We start from the raw sequence: 19,733 nt of genomic DNA on the forward strand, positions 1-19,733 counted from the left end.
CCGCGGCTAACGGCTTTGCCTCGTACCGGAGATTGTTTGGCTGCAACTGCGGCTAACGGCTTTGCCTCGTACCGGAGATCGTTGGCTGTAACAGCGACTAACTGCTCTGCCTCATACCGGAGATTGTCGTTGGTGACAGAGATTGCCCGCTTCCGCTTTACGCTGGATACGGCATGCCGTTCATCTGCTCCCCAAAAATACACCCAGAGTGAGAAGAGAGCCTGCACAGAAGAAGTCTGTGAAGAAGTCTTCAGGACGAACCCACCCCCACCTGCCCCCATCACCCAAAACCTCTCGCCACAAAAACAGCTTCTTTCCCTCTGCTGTCAGGCTCATGAACACATGAGAAGTCAACCACTGACACCCCCCAGCCCCCTCACACCAACACACACACACACACACATACACACACAGAGTCACACACTCTCCCCTTGCACATTCAGTTCCCTGGCATGTCATCACTCTGCACTTTAAAAAATATGCATGGCCATCTGCAAATGTTTACCTCCACCGTTGTATATACATATATATATATGTATACAGACTTTTGGCATTTCACTATTTATCGCTTTTGTTCTCTTTTCTTGTGTTTGTCTGCTGCACCAGATACTAAAACAAATTCCTCGTAGGTGGAACCTACCTGGCAATAAAAGTTTTCTGATTCTGATTCTGAAGTGTGGACTGGTGAGGCCAGTGAGAGACTGTTTCCAGTCTACATGGTCAGAGTGGAGTCAGAGGGACAGCTGAAGGCAGCCAGTGCTGGGCAAGTGAATTAAACTTGTTTTTCAACAGATTTAATTCCAACCCCACCCCCTCTATCACCCATCCTCTCCCCTCTTCACACATCTCCAGGCCAGCAGACACTACCACCATCAACCGACCACCACTGTCTTCCACTCCACCTCCCATCACCCCCCTGTCTTCACACCACTTCACGCCGCGACTTCACCTACAACACCAGCAGATGTCACCTCCAGAAGTTCTCTAATGACTCAGCCATTGTTGGCTGTGTGTCTGAGGGGAATGAGACGGAGTACAGGTCAGTCATCATGGACTTTGTGGACTGGTCTGAGCACAACCACCTGTGCTTAAACACCAGTAAAACAAAGGAGATGGCGATTGACTTCCGGAGAAGGACACGACCACTTACACCGGTGAACATCCAGGGCTCGGACATTGAGATGGTGGACAGTTCTGGGTGTTCACCTCAACCATAAACTGGACTGGTCACATAACACCGATGCCCTGTACAAGAAGGGACAAAGTCGCCTCCACCTTCTGAGGAGACTGAGGTCCTTTGGAACCGGGCAGCACGGACCGGGACAGAAAGAGACTAAATAAGCTGGTCAGGAGGGCCAGTTCTGTCCTGGGCTGCCCACTGGACTCCGTGGAGGAGGTGGGTGAGAGGAGGATGTTAGCCAAGCTGACATCTATCATGGACAACACCTCTCACTCTCTGCATCGGACAGTGGAGGCTCTGAGCCTCGGTCAATTTGTTTTGTTCTCTGATTATTGTATTCATAGGTTTCAGAGGTGTCTGTTTGGTGCCACATGTAGGAGAGGAGCACTATTTCACCTCCTCCCGTGATGTCTTCTCTTCTGTTCTTCAGTGCCAAGGGTAGACTGCCCTGTCACCTAGTCAGCACACAGGGATTATTCTGCCCCTTTGTGTGTGTGACTCACGCCTGACCCAGTTGGGTCAGTGTTTGCTGCCTGGAGGTCCTGGTGGACCTCAAAGAGGGACCGCTGCTGCACACTGGCTCCAGTGGTACCAGGTGTCTCCTTTACCCTTCAGTTGGACTGCATGCAAGGTTGTCTCCACCACCTGAAATGGTCCAGTCCACCTCTGCTCTGACCACTTGCGTTTGATTACCCGGAACAGGACCCAATTCACCTCTGGTGACGAAGCCTTGTGCGCCCCCTCGTGTCGGTCCATGACCTGTTTGGCAAAAGCTGAACCGAGAGCCTGCAGTTCTTTAAAATATGATCTTGTGGTCAGGTTTTGTTTGTCTTCACCAATCCCAATTAATGTTGTTATGGGACCTGGAAAAGCTCTCCCTGTTTGTAGCTCATGAGGAGAGAACCCTGTGCTCTGGTTAATGGAGCTTTGAATGGACATGAGCGCCAGGGGTAGGGCATCTAGCCAGGTGAGGTTAGTCTGTGCACATATTTTTGCCAATTTGTGCTTAACTGTTTGATTCATCCTTTCAACCTTGCCCTGTGATTGCGGGTGGTATACCGCGCCAAATGAATGTTTCAGCCCTAGCATTGCCTCCACTTGCTGGAGGTCTTGATTTTTGAAGTGAGTCCCATTGTCCGATCGAATTTTCTCTGGGAACCCATGTCGAGGAATGTAGTGATTAATCAGAAACTTAATCACCAACTTGTTATCCTCCCTTTTTGTTGGCCACGCCTCCGGCCACTCTGTATACACATCTACACACATCAACATACCTGTACCGTCTTACTGTGGTTATCATATCTGTGTAATCTATGATAATTTCTTTCCCTGGTCATACTTCGAGAGGATGCTTACCCAGTTCGAGTTTGATGGTCGGTCTGGCATTGTAATTGGTGCAAAGTTCGCATGTTCTTACCCAGTGTTTTACCATATCTTTCAAGTGAGGATGCAACTAGTTCTCCAGGTTTCTCAGCATCTGTGCCGCTCCCACATGTCCTACTCCATGCGCCTCCTCTAGCGCTGTTTTTCTCATGCCTGGGGTAGAATAAGACGTCAACAGAATGCCATTAACAACCGCTTCTGTTCCAGAAACATCAAGGTAGAATGGAAACGTGTAGTCTGGTAAGGCCAATTCAGTGGTAGTAGCCAGTAGCAGTAGCAGTAGCCAATTTTTGGAGACATGCAGTCACTTAAAGCCTATTTGAGGACCTGATTGAACAGCCCTGGTGACAGTGTGAACCCTTGTGGCAGCCTGGTGTACCCCAGCTGTCGACCCTTGTAGGTAAATGAAAAAAATGTCACAGCACTCTTCTGGTTAGGAAGGTAAGCCATGTTGCATGTCAATCAATGCGATATGTCTTAGCTTAGTAGTGAAGATGAGGGATTTGTGTGAGTGTCCAATCAGTCTGAACCAGAGCAAGTTTAACCACGCCTCCCAGTTCTTTTGTCTGATGTTTAGGATGTAATGCTAGTGAGACATGAGGAACCGCCTCTTCTGACACCATATACCAATCTAGTTGATCTTCTGTGAGCATGACCGCTGCTACAACTCCCTCTGGAGCCACATATATGTTGGTGGAGTGTATTTGCCAACTTTTACCTTGTAGCTGTTCTTGGAACCCGTCTTGATACCACACAGTTTGCAGTCTGTCATAGAAGAGGGTCACGTGGGCTGGGTCAGGAGGAGAGATGTAGGGCTCGAGCAGTGAGATCCAGGGTTTCCACAGCAGGTAGGCCGAGAGGATGTCGTAGATGTCAGCATACTGCTCTTCCACAGACTGGAGGAGGTATTGCCCTATGGTTTTCAGACCTGTACAGGGGAGTCTGGTGCCGTCTGGCAATGTCACTATGAGCGTCCGGGCTACACAGTATGGATGCCCCCAGCTTGATGAGGAGATCTCTCCCCAATAGATTGACTTTATAGACAGCATCGGGCCTGCTGTCGTGGTCTCTCTATGGTGTGTTCCCCACTCCTCCCAGTCATCCCAGTTCACCATGGGATACTGGATACTGTAGGTGCTGCTTGGTGATTGAGTCCCTGCGTCAAGTCTGGGCGTGGTGGATCGCCTCAACCTCGGCCCCGCCCTCGTTGCGGTATACTGGAACAGTCTTTCACCCAGTGTCTTTGTTGGTTGCAGTAGTAGCACGTTTCCTCCCGGCTGTCCCTTTGGCGGTCCGCCCCTTCCCTCACATCCTCTCGTCCATTCTCCTCCCCATTGTGGCCAGCCCCCGGAGCTTCCTCCTCTGCCATATGGTGGGTATCTCAGGCAGCTTTTTTCTATCTAGGGGGAAACAGGAAACAAATCATGAGTATCATTATTCTCAGCAGTAACAATTACATTCATGGCTTCACCTTTTTCTTTTCTCTTTTTGACATTTACTTTTTGTCTGGCCTCGTTCAGTTGTAGCTTCAGTAATTGACCCTGAAGCTCTTTAATAGTGTCCCGCTCCTTTTGCTGTTCGTCTTGTGCTCATGTGAAGTGATGCACTAAATGTTTTTTTTTTTTTCTCTAACCTCCTCTGGAACACCCTCTAACACCGCCTGTCTGTACCATTCCCTTTGTACCCCTTTTGGCCCTGGGTGGACACCTGTGTGTTTGATCCACGTGTCCTTACATTTATCTAGAAACTCGCATGGGTGCTGTTCAGGCGCCCACTGTAATTTTGGAACCATTGCAGCGTTGGGCAATGGATGCTTCTCTCTCATTGCTTTGCCTATGTCAGTGCTTACCCTAGCGAATGGTGTGTTATCAGTAGAGCGTCTCGTATTAGCCTCCTCCTAAATCTCCCTCAGGTCTGCTCCCGTCATGCATCCAGCTGCCACCGCTCTAAAGTCTCCAAGCGCCAGAGTCTGTCCTGCAGTGAGACTATCTAGTTTGTTTAGCCATAATCCTCCACCTTCTGCCACTGGGGGCATTTTATCAACTATCGCTTGCACATCACCTAGTCCAAATGATTTGTATTAGACTCCCTTGCTGGTGGCGATTAAAGGAAAAATGTTCGCAGTTGAGTGTGTGTGTTCTCTCAAGGTCATAGGGTGTTTATGCTGCTCATGGGGCGCTTCATCCTCGCCTGGTAGGAGTGTGTGTATGGTGTGTACTATTGTATTGATGGCCTTGTCTTGGCAGTGCGCGATATTCTGACACTGCTGATTCGTTATCTGTCTGTTCTAGTGACTGTGTTGAGACTGAGGCGTTATCTAACACTCATTTGGCTGCAGAGGCGGTGGGTGTTGTGTATGGTATACTTACGAAAATTTGTCCTTTCTCTATTTTCACTGTTGGGTACCTTCCCTGGGGGACTCATGGTGCAGTGGAGGAGCGTAAGGTGGGGGTCGGACCGGTGTGTTGGCCTCCTTCTTCTCGCTTTTCTGCTCTTCTTTCTTCTCTTGGTGTAGATGATCGGTACCCTGCCACCAGACCGCCAACTCGGACCATTCTCTCCTCTCCTCCTCATATGCTTTCCCTTCCTTCCTCCATTTTCCTTTCTTTAATAAACTTGCTGCTTCTTTCTGCCTCCTGGCCTCTACTTTCTTAGCCTTGTACTCTATTACCTTACCTTCTATTATCTTTCCCAAGGACACTCTGTCCTTTAACTCTTTCCCTGTCTCCTTTCTCCATCCTTCTATCTTCTTTTTTACTCCCTCCATTTTCTTGCACTTTTCTTTCTCTTCAGTCACCCCTGTCCCTGCCAGTATTATATCGCTGACAGAGGTTTCCACCGACCCTAAGGTCCCCAACCTCCGTCATCTAAATCCTTATTAAACTCACCCTCCATCCTTAAAAATGATTATACCAATTAATTAATTAACCAACTAATAATTAATTAAAATCTAAATTCATCAGTCAGCCGGTGTATATGGGATTCACCCAAGCCTACAAGTCTTATTCAGTGAGCAGAGCAAAACATCCAGTCAGTTTGTATGGAGTTCACCCGAGCAACTGACCCTTGTGACAAAAACCAGCCACTCCGTCCCCTCGTCAGAGGACGGTGGGGTCCGCCACGACCAAGGACAAGATCTACAATTGATCTTTTTACCTCTTTTTTCCTTTTACTGTTCCAGTTCCTTACTTTGTTTTTCATTTATTCACACTTTATTCTTTTTAGCCTCTGAATATTCAACAGACTCTTAATTTGGAAACTTCACACTTGCAGACACAGAATGCCTTCTTATTTAAGAGTATTCAATATGCAGAATTCGTTACAACAGGTCTCTGCTTTACCTTTGTCGACCTTAGGTCGACCAGAGCGCTGTGTCCTCAGTGTGTAGTTTGGTTTTAGGTCCGATCAAACAACTCCTCACATCCCGGACTGTTGAAGCACACTTGCTTCCCCGAGTAGGTTGATGTGAGAGAGTTGAAACAGAGTGGTTGAATAGCCTTAAAACAGAGTTATTTATTTAGAAACAAAGATCTTTGGAGATCCCACCACAGAGTACAAGTCTGTTTCAGCCAAACACCAAGTGGGATCTAAAGCACTCAAGGAAGCACATCATTATATATACTTTAAGATAACACCGGTTGCTAGTCTCAGCACCTTTCCACTCAAGCCAGAGGGGAGGGGTGGTGTATCAGTGTCTTCGCCTGTCGGTCAGAGTGACTTGAGATATGGTGTCCTTCTCCTACTATGCATGATGCCTCTATCTCCCTCAGAGTGTGCAGTACTGAGACAAACAACCAGTTCTACATGATTATAACATCATGAATTATACCAAAGTATATAACAGAATAAGGCACAGTCAATATTTATTAATCCACCAACACTGACATGCAAACATTTTGTTTTACTAAACAGTTCCAAACAGCTTGCCAGCATAACTTTGTACAAATGTAACTCATACAGGAGGAAATAGGACTTTGTTCAGAACCATTTCTGCAGCGGATATATAGTACATTTAAGAAATCATAATCCTTTATTGACCCCTCAGAGGGGAAATTTGGGTGTTACAGTAGCACAAGGACAGAAATAAGTAAAATAGAAAACTCATGAAAATAAAGAATTCAATGTACGTTCACATGCAGTTATAAATCAGATACCAGAAAGATTTTGAAACTTGTATGAATCCAGAGTGATGCCATTGACACACAGGATAGGTCAGTTCTAGTACAAGCAGAAGCAGTAGCATTCACACCAGAAATGCATTTTTCATGTTAGGTAAATGATTCTGCTCCCCTTTTCTAATTATGTATAGAGCTGGGCTCCATTTCAGAAATCAGGTTTAATAAAAACTCTGAGTAAGTTAAGCCTGAAATGAGGGAAACTCTGGGTTAACCATTCAGCAAGGAAGGTAACTCAAACCTGAAACAGAGGGGTAACTCAAGCCCACTTCAGAAAGAAATTTAACTTATACTCAGAGTAAGTTACCATGGTAACTTAGTCTGAAAGGACAGGTTGACTGTTCAGCTTTAATTTATCAATTTATCACAAATATTGTGATTCAGGTAAGTATGCAAAATAATTAAGACCTTTGTCTATAAAACAAAGGCTTGCATAATGCAAAAAGAATTCATACAAACTTTCCAAAAGTGTATTCTTATGGAATGTATGTTAAATTGCGCTGACATCCATAGAATTCTTGGTTTTCTACCGCCCAATAAGAGACAAGGCTGTGATGTTCTACGAAGTCTTTTCAAGATTTACCTTGTTGTGAAAGTTCCTGCAAGTAGATCACTAAAGATTCTTTCAACTTTTACTCTGGTTTTGGGTGTCCTGCTTCTGGGGTATATATTTTTTAACCATAACAGGGGTTGAGATCTCTGAAAAAAACATGAGTGTATGTGGTATTTTGCGATTTGGTGCCACCACATTTTAAGATTGAAACTTATATCGATCAGCCACAACATTAAAACCACTGACAGGCGAAATGAATAACATTAATCATATTACGAGGACTCCTCCATGACCTCCACCTTATTGTGGTGGAGGAGTTTGAGCATCCCAATGATCCTAACAGCTTTGTTGACAGGGGCTGTTAGCCCCTGGAAGGGGTCATGAGGGAGGAGTCAGACAAAGCATGAGTCAACAAGACCACGATGATGAGTAAGAACAAGGACAAAGGTACACTGCCCAGAGGGTTACTGGGGCCCAGTCCTGGAGCCAGCCCTGGGGAAGGGGCCTGTTGGCGAGCGCCTGATGGCTAATACTTCACCCACGGTGCACAGTCGGGCACAGCCCGAAGCAGGGACATCGGTCTGTCCTCTGCCCGCAGGAGGAGTCATAGGGTTCTGGTGTAGTGTGGATCAGGTGGCAGGCAAAGGCAGGGACCTTGGCGGTCTGATCCCCAGTTGTTGAGCTAGTCACCTCACTGGTGGGGAAGGAGCCTGAGCTTGTGCTTAAGGTTGAGAGATATCGGCTAGATATCGTTGGGTCACCTCTACACACTGCTTGGGCTCTGTAACCAACCACCTTGAGAGCTGTTGGACTTTTTTCTGGAGTTGCTCCTGGTGAGAAGCGGAGGGCAGTTGTGGGGTTACTCATTGCCCCACAGCTCCCTGCCTGCATGTTGGATCGTGGTGAACGAAAGGGTTGCTTCCCTGTGCCTGCAGGTTGGGGAACAGGTCCTGACTGTTGTTTGTGCATATGCACCAAACATGACATATCAGAGTACCCACCCTTTTTGGAATCCTTGGGATGGGTGCTGGAAGATGCCCCCTAATGGGGACTCTGCTGGGGGCCTTCACCACTCACGTGGGCAATGACAGGGTGACCTGGAGGGGTGTGATTGGGAGGAATGGCCTGCCTGATCTGAACCCAAGTGGTGTTCAGTTGTTTGACTTCTGTGCTTGTCATAGTTTGTCCATGATGACAACATGTTTGAACATAAGGGTGTCCATAGGTGCACTTGGCACCAAGAAACCTTAGGTCGCAGGTCGATAATCTTTGTAGTCATATCAGCAGATCTGCGGCTGTATGTTCTGGACACTCAGGTGAAGAGAGGAGCAGAGGTGTCAACTAATCACCTGGTGATAAAGTGGAACAGCGGCGGAGGAGGATGCCAGATATACCCGGCAGACCTAAACAAACAGTGTGGGATTACTGGGAATGTCTGGCTGATTACTCTGTTAGGATGGCCTTCAACTCCCACATAAGGCAGAGGTTCGACTGTATCCGATGAGGGACATGGAATCCAAATGGGCCATGTTCCGCGCTGCAATTGCAGAAGGGGCTGTTCGGAGCTGCAGTCAGAAGGTTGCTAGTGCTAGTTGCGGTGACAATCCCTGAACCAGCTGGTGGACACTGGGGGTGAAGGGTGCCGTCAAGCTGAAGGAGTCCTACCGGGCACGGTAGGCTTGTGGGACTCCAGAGGCAGCTGACAAGGGTTGACATGGGTCACCACCATTTGCACTAAATCTCAACAGCAGACACCCGGGCATCTCCCCCGGAGAGAGCTGGGGAGTGGGCTGATACCAAGGCCTTGACAGTTGAAAGGACTGATATACAGAAGCAGCAGAGTGCCGAGGGTGGATGAGATCCGTCCCGAGTTCCTCAAGTCTCTGGATGTTGTAGGGCTGTTATGGTTGCCACGCCTCTGTAACATTGCATGGTCATCAGGGCCATTGCCTTTGGAGTGGCAGACTGGGAAAGTCTACACCTGGGTGCTGGAAAGGAGAGTTCATATTGTAGTCAAACCTCCTGATATTCCCCCAGACAAGTTGTTGGAAGTAGCCAGGGACAAGACAGTCTGGGCTTCCTTGCTGAGACCGCTGTCCCTGCGACCCAGACCCAGATGAGCTGATATTATGAGGACCAGAACAATGGCCTGAAAACTCTCCAGATCCCAATCTAATCAAGAATCTGTGGGATGCACCAAAATAAGCCTAATCCACAATCCTACCAGGCAGGTTCTCTCACCTGGAGGCTTCCCCCTGACAGGTCAGAGGTATTTTCGAAGCGTACGAGGGACGTATAAAATATTAATCAAGTGGTTTTAATATGGCAGCTAATCAGTGTACGCTGCTTATTGATAAATATGGACACCTGTACATGTGCATCTGCTATGATTACTTATGATCAAAAACTAGAAAGCTGACAAATTTTCAATTTGACAAGTTTTCCAAATGTGTACGTTTTAATTTTTTTCCAATTATTGAATGATAGTGCCTTATTACTGATCTGGAAATATGGGTTGTGCAAAATTAGGGTTAGTTTATTTGAAAATGTGGGTTGTCCCGTGATGGTTAGATTTTCAGTGTGCTGTCAGAGCATGGGTTTATCTTTATGTCATACATTTACATTTATGTTTTTTATTTGTCTAGGTAACGAACAGGAGGTCTGATATTGATAGTCATATTAATCTATAAGTGAGGGACGGGTTTTTGTCAGGTTTGAGCAAAACTATATTGAAGTTTAAGCTCAAAACAGAAACTTCTATGTTTTTTCAAAATTCTTCCCGTAACAAATTACTGCAACAGCTTGTATCCAGTAATCTGTGATCTGTACAGTATGAGTCCTGGATCAGAGTAAGGCATTCTGTTGTGTTTAAGGAGTGTTAAAAATAAGGATCAGAGTATGATGTTGAATATTTCATCATTCACTGTGATTGTTGCTCTCATTGCCTTGCTCTTCCCCCGCTCCTCAACAGTGAATCCACATTCCAAACATATAGTGTTTGTTCACTTAATCTGCTTCATGCTGAAACTGATACTGTCTCTTCAAAAAAATAAATAAATAAATAAATAATTTCGGTACCCATAATTTGGAAATCGATCGTTACACATGGTTAGCCTATGCAGAAGTACACTCCAACTAACTCTCTTCTGGCTTTGTTCCTAACAGAACACTGCTGCCCTTGGCCCCAGTGGACAGGAGCTATATTGTATTCTTCTTCGTTTTTAATGTTTGCAAGACTGCTAAATTCCTCAAAATATAAATAAATTAAAAAACAAACAAAAAAAAACATCAAGATGTCAAACTCTGTGATGTAATTTTTTTTTCCACTGACCTGCTATCTGAAAGGAGTAATTACTCTTTCTGTGTTAAACTGTAATTAATCAATGAAGATTTAAAGAAGCCACCATAAACTGATTAATTAAATTAGTATTTAAATGAAAATCATCTTTAAATTCTCTAAATGACAACTAGTAATTATAACAGTAGTCGTGGTTTTAGTCAGTGGAATTGCATCACTAATTTAATGCTTTTACATTGTTGTTTGTTCCACTTGTGTGACCTGTTTCCTCAACTAATATGAAGTTGGCATTTCATTATTGTTTTAATTGAAAGATTTGTAAGCAAGCAGACCAACCAGAGTTCCTGCTGCTGCTATGTGGGTCTCTGTCACATTGATAACACTTCATTAAATTGTATAGCATCAGATGACTCCTGAATTAAATAGTGATCTAGACAAACACTGAATGGGACCAATATTTACATTTTACAGTTTTACTATTTGATGGGGTCTGAAAGAGAGATTAAACACATCCTGAAATCCTGTGAATATTCTCATTCATCCAGTCACAGGTCTAGTGACTCACTAGTCCCAGCCTAGTCAAGCGAGCATGAACTGATGAAGCCTCTTGGATGAGAGGTGAAACGTCTTCAAAGACAAATAACTAAGTCCAGTTGCGTTCGATTGAATTTCCTTGAGACATCCTGAAATGACTGAACACTAATGTGTATGGAAATGCTGTTTATTATTAAAAGACTATACTTCATTTCTGAAACAGTACAGAAGCAGAAACAACAGAAACATTTAATAGTGGCATATTTAATATGCTCTATTAGGAAAACTAAATAATTTTAATTTGATGATGTGTATACACTGTCATCCTTAGTTAGAAGCAAGTCATGAAGACCAACACAAAAATGGAAAGTTTAACAAAGCAGGTCCTACACAGAACAGGAGCTGAAGTCGATAGGGAGCGTTGGTTTTACTTCCACCTGGAGCTGAAATTAGCGCATTTTATATGCTGATTATTAAATCTGCTTCATGCAGAGAAGTAAGCAGATGCTATAGCGGGCTTTGTTCGCTGGGGAAGCTCTAAAAAGAAAAAAAAGGAAAACATCCATCACAATATCCTTTTGTGCACAATTTCTTCCTTTGTCCCAACACCAAACTTGCTGACCTTTTGTATTATTAATGCTGCAAGACATGACCTTTCATGACCTTTCATGACCTTTCATGCATTTACAGTTTATGTTGAAATTGTGAAGCTATTATTCCATGCAGTGCAGATGAGTGCTTTTACCTCTGTGAAACCAATTAGATGACAGACCGTAGACTGGGATGCTATCATCTCTCCTCTCAAAGTACTTAGAATCTAGACCAACATGGTCTCCACTGAGGATAAGAAAACATGTGCTTGAGGAACAGAATGAAATTGAAAGATGCATCTTTCAGTCCTACTTATAGTCTCACAGTAGGTGTTCTAAAAGAAAATTCCCCACAAACAAGGTACACATTCTGAAGAGGAAAAAAGAAAATTTGAGACAAAATTCTCATTTCAAGGTTCATTCTGAAATAATTTAGCAAAAGCAACTTAGCAACTTAATTTAATTAGTATATGCTACATACTGTATGTAGTACATACAGTGGAAAAAAGCAATAGCGGAAACTCACATGTGTCTATTGGCTGACTGTACTGTTTGCTGTTCAGCAGGAGTGACCTCAGCAGTGACGTCAGCAGCCATCACTGGAGATACGGCAGCTTTGACTGTCTGTTGATAAAACTGTGCCTGGAAAAGTACACAATTTTTAATTGTTGAAAAGAGCTAATGACTAACTTTGATTTAGTATAGCAATAAACACAGCCAGAAGGCATCTCTTACCCTCAGTCCTGTTGTTGTGGATGAAACCGAAGGATTCTCCAAAGATTCAGGTGACTTTCTGGAGAGCTGCTTTTCATTTAGCTGCTTATTTAGCCAACTTATTACTGTGGAACAGAAAAACAGAAGATGAGAGTCGGACGAAAATCTGCTTTGATCCTCACACTGCTGTCTACAATTTATAATCAGTCATGTTCTGGGGTGGCCGGCGATGCGGTGGTTAGCGTTGTTGAGTCACAGCAAGAAAGTTCTGGGTGTGAGCATGTGAAATTGTCTGTCTTTGTGTGTCAGCCTTGCAACTGACTGGTGACCAGTCCAGGGCGTACACCACCTCCTGCCCATTTTCAGCTGAGATACACTGCACATATAAGCATTATAGAAAATGGATGGATGGTGTCACGTTCATTATGAGGAATTATTCAACCTGAACCTCTGTTTTCTGAAAAAACACTTTTTTTTATTAAGGAGGCAGATCTGTGTGTTTCCCAACCAAAAACTGTGGATGACTCAAAAGGTCAGACTACTAATCAAAGCTAGGGAGAACCTACGTAAGGTCAGGGCCAAGGCCCACTTTGAGACGTTCACGAACTCTCAGCAGGTCTGGGAGGGAATCAGGGCTATAACGGACTGCAAGGGCACAACATCTCTCCCCCTCCACAGTGGTGCCACCTTAGCTGAGGAACTAAATTACTTTTATGCCAGCTTTGAAAGGGGCAACAATGACCTGGGTTAGCTCCCTTCCTCTCCACTGCCACCATACCAGTACTGAGAACACAAGTGAGACTCATCCACCCTATCTGTCAGCATGGGGGATGTGTGCTTATCCACTACTCTACACACTACATGAGATAACCTTTGCTTTGAATTCACGCTATATAAATTTGAAAAATTAAAAAAAATTAACTGAAGCATCCTCACCATTCTCATTTGTTTTTAGCACCTCTCTGCTTTCATTTAGCTTCTGTACCATTGTCTCCAACTGCTCTTTCAGCTTTGATACCTGGAACATAAAAATGTTACTGTCATCGAGCTTATATCAAATCATTTCTTTTGTATTCACAAACATAATAAGTTATTTTGTCTGCCATCATGAAACCAAAAAATGTAAAATAGAAACATCTCCTTTGTGGTTTCTGAGTTTTGTCAAAGGAGAACACAAGTGATTTACAAGATTTACAATATATATATATATATATATATATATATATATATATATATATATATATATATATATATATATATATGGCAGAAAATTAAAGCATGAAATTTAATTTCAGTTAGACTTCAAGTTAATATAAGGTCAAAAATGTCTAAGTTGTTTTAATTTAGAATCAAAATAACAGAGAAACAAAGCACATTCAGCCTTTTGAAGAAATGGAACCAGATTATTAGCTCTGATAATTATATGTTCTTTATGGATAGTGTACCACTGTGATGTCTAACCTTAGTTCTCCTTTTAATACAAACCTGACCCCCAATAAGTTGGGACACTTAACATCCCAACAAGCCTAAATAAAAATGGAATACAATTTATTCATTTCAAATTGTTTTTTGGAAATCTCTCTCCACCAGGTAAAAAAATGACCATCCACATTGTTACCAGCACAAAGTTCAAAAGCCTGTTTGAGAACATGTTGCAGGCATCAAGATTGGAATGCGTGTATACTTACAAAAATTGTTTTATCAGTTTAAGTGTTAAATATACTTATATTTACATATATTTTATTTTTATGTGCTTTTGTTTCTGTAAGAATCAAAACAGGCTGCATTGGTTCTTATCTGGCTTTTGCTCCTATTGCATCAGAGCACATTTAGTCCCTTCTAAGAAGTACAACATCTACTAAGTGAAACAGCAGCATTACTGACATCAGTTGACCCAAGCAATCAAGGCATATGGCCGCCTACCTAGCGCCAGGGTCTGCTCTGAGGTTTCTGTTTTCAAAAAGGAAGTTTTTCCTCACTACTGTCACCAAGTGCTTGCTCAATGGAGTTTTGTTGGGTCTCTCTGTTCCAAAAAGTAAGAGTTTGGTCTAGACCTGCTCTAAACGGGAAGTGTCAAGAGACAACTTTTGTTGTGATTTGGTGATATATAAATAAACTGCATTGAACTGAATTATTCAGCTAAGCTCAGGTGATTATACTACACCACACTGCTTCTGTTGTTCACATATAGTATAATGTTTTGTACTGATGTGTGGAGACATTTACATATTCAGAGTCATAGAGGGAGTGCTGCTTTACATTATTAACAAAAGAAAAAAAGGTCTGGATACCTCCACATCCTTAATGAAAAGCTGCTGCTGAGTGTTCTGTAGATCCTTTTCAGCATGTTGAAGTTTGTCTGATGTCTCCTGGAGGACCTTTTCCTGTGACACTGTCACGGTGTTTTTTACTTTTATTTTTCCAATTAGACCTCGAACCTCTCCCTGCAGCTTCTTAATGATACCATTAGCCTGGATAAAATAAAAATCAAATAAAAAGAAGTGAGACCTGAGCATTCAAACATAAAATGCAGTAATAAGGTACTGGAAAGGATAGTGTACAACAGACTTCATGGTTACCATAACAAATTCAAGATTCTTACCTCCTCCCAGTATTGCTTTAGGAAACACAGTACTACTTGCATGGCAGTTCTTCATTTAATTGAAAAAAAATCAATGACGCTATTGACAATGGATGAACATGCTATTGGAATTTTGTTCGACATGTCAAAGGCTTTTGACACCATTGATTTTGAGATTCTGCTTGGCAAACTACATTTCTATGGCGTTAGAGGCATTGATCTGAGTTGGTTCAAAAGTTATTTACAGGACAGAGTACAGTATGTCTATATAAATGGCAAGGAATCCCAGCAAAAAATAATTAATTATGGGGTTCCCCAGGGCTCTGTTCTGGGGCCTTTATTATTTATTATGTATATAAATTACTTTGTCAACATATCTGACATTCTTCATAAAGTCCTGTTCGCGGCTGACACAAACTTGCTCTTGTCTCACAAGAGTCCGATTGTGCTTCAGGAACTAGCTAATATGGAGTTGGAGAAAGTTGATTCTTGGTTTAAATACAACAAAGTATCACTCAACATCAAGAAAACGAAATACATGGTATTTCATTCCATTAGAAATACAAGTAACACCAATCATATCCATCTTAATATTAATGGGCAAAATATCGGCAGGGTAAATTCAACTAAATTTCTTGGTATCCACTTAGACAAATTCATTAATTTTACATATTACATTGATATCTTAATCAACAAACTATTTTCATAGTTTGTTGAAAATAAATCAATGGTTTATTCTTCAGCTCTCCTTACTCTGTATAGATCCCTCATTGAACCACACCTCAACTACTCTAATATAATATGGTGTAACACTTTTCCAAATCATCTCATCAAACTACGCTCTTTACAAAAGAAAATCACTTGTGCATTTACATGATCTGCTTTCACTGGTCCCATTTTCCACTCTTTTGATCTCCTGAGGCTTCTTGATTTCAGCATCTATCGCAATGCCTGTATTATGTATCAGGTTATCAACCAACTCAATAAACGCTTATGCGAGCTCATCCCAACTCCCTGTCCCCTGCACACTCACAACACCAAGAACAAAAAAATCATATTGGGGAAAAAGCATAGACGTAAATGTACCAGCCTGAGTGTTGTATGCAGGGGTCCACAGATTTGGAATGAGCTAGATGGGTTCATTAAATATTCACACTCCTTTTCTGCCTTCAAAAAATGTTAGAAAGAAACTACTGTCCTCTTATCTATAATATAATCTCCCTCAGAATCAGGTATTTTTTGGAAACGATGCTCTATGAGTATGTGTGTGTACGTGTACCTATTAGTGTTTGTATGGGTGCTTGTCTGTGGATTATGTCGATCACTGTGCGTAAATACCAATGGGTGGTGACGAATATGTAGGTATGTTGCTGGGGGGAAAGGGATGGGGGTTGAGGGGTGGATGTGGGTGAGGATGTTGTCGGTTGTTTGGGACTCCTATCTATAAGCACTCTTGCTTCTTTGGGGGTTCCCTTTCATGTACATCTGTTGTAAAGTGTTCACATGTAACTTATTTTTCTTTCTTAGTACATGAATAAAACCATCTGAATCTGAATAAACTCAGTTACCAGTTTATTACATACATCTAATTTCAATGTAAAATACTGTGCAGAGTATAGACTGTTTTCACAAACCTTTATCAGCTCCTCAGAAAGTGATTTCACAGTTGTTTCAAGCTTTCTAATCTGAAGTTGGTTACTTTCAGCATTTTCTTCCATTAATTCCTAGAAAACAAAACAAACAAAAAAAACAAGGGGTTAAAAATGTAGATATAGAGCCGATGAAAAAAAATGTCTGGTGCATTCTATATTTTTCTTACTGTCCACAAATACCAGTACCAACAATGTGTTTCTTAGTGCTCTCGGAATTCTGTACCATCAGTGTCTTTCACCCCAAAGTCTATTGGTTTCTGCTCCCATGCAAATCTTAGAAAATAAATAAATAAATATTTTTTGTTTAAAACAAACAAAACAATAAAAATGATTCCGTACATCCTAGCCACTGTAAATTTTGGTAGATGTTTCTCAAACAGGAACAGATTGTGGCTATGATGGGGACTATATTTTTCTTTATAGCAGCGATTAATTATTTTCCTAACAAGTTTACAAAGTCCTTGGACAAGAAGAATTAAATACAAATATCATGGAGTGAACTTGGTCATATAGTGTGTGTGTGTGTATACTGCTACCATTATTTTCAGTTATTTCTATATAATAATAATAAGAATAATAATGAAAGTCACAGTCAATTGGTAATCAAATGGTATGACTTCTTAGGACCAAGCAGGGCTCCTGAGTGCTGTTTCAGGAGGAAAATCTCCCCTGCTTCCAAACCACAGTTCGGAAACTAAGCAGGAGAACTAACAGGAGGCTTCAGAAACCTGATAAATTACCTCAGCCCTAGTTAATTTATAAGCATACTGTAAAATGATATAAGTAATTGACCCTTGTTTAATTAAATATGTTGCACCTGCATTTGTTTGGTAAAGTAAAATATAAAAGATAAAGTTGGGAATACAGCTCATTTTCATGTAGTTATTTGTAGCTCTTTCCAGTTGCAGAACACTTTATTTTGAAAAGTTTAATAATTTAACAAACTTTGCACTGAAAAGCTGATTTTTGCTTGTATATGCTGTAAGTTTTAGAAAGAAAATAAGAATATGCAAAAATTGGTATCGGCAGGTCACACAAAAAATTGGAAATCAAACTGAATTGAATCAGCTGAGAAAAATGCAATCGGTGCACCTCTGCTAATTAGTGTACATTATTAGCATACATTATAAGACTAGTTATTTGGAATATGATCACTTTAAATGAGCAATTGGGGTATATATAAAAAAAACATGGAAAAAAAACCTTCCATTAAATTTAGCAAAGTTAATATTAAGCAGTAATAAGGTCATAAATGTTACTATAACTGTATGTTGTTCTGCTAACAATAGATATATTAATCTACTAGCTAATGAACATTAAATTAACACAACCCTTTAGCCTCTCGAATTTACTGTTAACAGTAACCTAATAAGCCTTACATGGTCAACAGTGAACCTTCAACCTTCCTGTAGCTGATGTTAATAATTAAAAAGGTCTTTCTTTCAGTTTCTTAGTTTATTATTAAGTTACTGTGATGGGAAAATATTAATATAACATTCAGCTGATTATATACCATGTTCCGCTTAGGAATGTGAAACTTGCTCAACTTTTCTTCGGACACGGCTATTGATTTTTCTCATCCACAGAACTGGATACATCCTGGTTAATATAAATACCTATTCATTGCTTCGTTTCATTTTTTTGGCACATTCTGCAGACTGTTATGCACTCTGTATTGAATGCTTACCTCTTTGCAAAGATAATAAAACACAGAAAGCCAACCATTTAGTTGAGGCAAAATTAGCTCTCTATGCAAACAAGTGTAGCAAGCAGGAAAACACACAAATAAATATTATGAGAAATGGCACACCAGCTGCAAGTGTGTTTGCCATAACGTCTTACTTGAGCATATAGTCATCTATGGCTGTGCACACCAGATGCAGAAGGTTATGCATGAAAATGAGGGACTTTTCCTTGTTAATTCACAAAAAATAAAGAAAATAAAGTTCACAAGTACAAAATCCTGAGAATGAGTTTAGTTGCAAGTCTCTAGGAGAACAAACATCAAGTCAAATTACGAGTTACTACTAAGTTGTGTAACTCAAGTGCATGTTGCAAACTCCAGTCCCCATCACTGGAAAGAACAAGTCATTCAGAGGAATAAGTTACAAATAAGAAACTCATGTGCTCTCAGCTTTAATTGCACTATGAACTACCTTAAGCTTAATGTGTTGTTTTTTCCTCAACATGACTTTCAGGTGAGTACAAAAAAAGCATATTTGAAGCTGTATCTCTCACCTTCTGCTCCTGAGTGGCTTCTAGCACCTCTTTGGTGCGGCACATGAGCTGGTCCTTATCTTTGATCTCCTGTTCTACAACAGCCACTTTCATTTGCAGCTGGCTGACCGAACGCTCCTTCTCATGGACCTCTGCATCCAGAGTGCTGTTCTCCCTCCTCAGAGACAAGACCTGCTGCTTCAAACGCTGGCATTCCTGCAGACATAACAACAGGTGTGTTCAATAACAGCATAATATTTATGTTTATTTTATTTTATTTATTTATTTGGGGTGGGGGCATGACTTGTACTGCAACCAAGGGAAAACTCTCATTTCTCCATCTTTAGAAAGAGTTTTTTTGTTTGTTTTTTTTTTTTACCTACTGGGGACCTTTTCAAATATAAACACTGACCTTGGTTGGATCAGTAGTCCTTGTAGGAAGCAAAAACCTGCCCTAATCTGGCAAAATGTCATTTCTGAGGTCGTGGTTAGGCTTAGATCTGTGGTATAAAATATAGCTAATTTAAAGTTGTTCATAAATTGCATGAATTGGTTAGGGTTTGGATGACACCGTACAAAATGAATGGAAGTCAATGCAATGTGCTAACAAGGATAACTGTATAATCCCTCTGTGTGTGTAAGATTTTTCCTGCACTGAGGAATTTCTGGCAACTGCCAAAGAGGTTTTAACTAACACCAAAGAAAAGTCATTTTTTCCAAAATGATAAATATTGAGAGTAAATTGAACAATTAAAATCCTCTCTAAATGTGTTAATTTATCAAACCACTGTTGAACAAACAGAACATAAACTTACACATCTTAAACTTTCAGCATTCAACTCCCCCCTCATCCACT

At 41.6% G+C, this 19,733-nt stretch overlaps 1 protein-coding gene across 1 annotated transcript in view; it reads right to left on the reverse strand.

Annotated features, from left to right (window-relative positions):
- Window positions 1-11,294: 11,294 nt before the first annotated feature.
- Window positions 11,295-19,733, reverse strand: part of sass6 (SAS-6 centriolar assembly protein) — a 28,346-nt gene continuing 19,907 nt past the window's right edge. Inside the window, exons 9-16 of the mRNA XM_046390804.1 lie at window positions 18,899-19,093; window positions 16,643-16,732; window positions 14,719-14,898; window positions 13,364-13,445; window positions 12,449-12,552; window positions 12,240-12,355; window positions 11,869-11,960; window positions 11,295-11,660 (exon numbers count right to left, since the gene is read on the reverse strand). Of these exons, the coding sequence (XP_046246760.1) occupies window positions 11,608-11,660; window positions 11,869-11,960; window positions 12,240-12,355; window positions 12,449-12,552; window positions 13,364-13,445; window positions 14,719-14,898; window positions 16,643-16,732; window positions 18,899-19,093 (912 nt within the window). The 3' untranslated portion in view covers window positions 11,295-11,607. The remainder of the gene's footprint in view (window positions 11,661-11,868; window positions 11,961-12,239; window positions 12,356-12,448; window positions 12,553-13,363; window positions 13,446-14,718; window positions 14,899-16,642; window positions 16,733-18,898; window positions 19,094-19,733) is intronic.

Source organism: Scatophagus argus, chromosome 6 (assembly GCF_020382885.2).
Source record: "Scatophagus argus isolate fScaArg1 chromosome 6, fScaArg1.pri, whole genome shotgun sequence".
NCBI classification, from domain to species: Eukaryota; Metazoa; Chordata; class Actinopteri; family Scatophagidae; genus Scatophagus; species Scatophagus argus.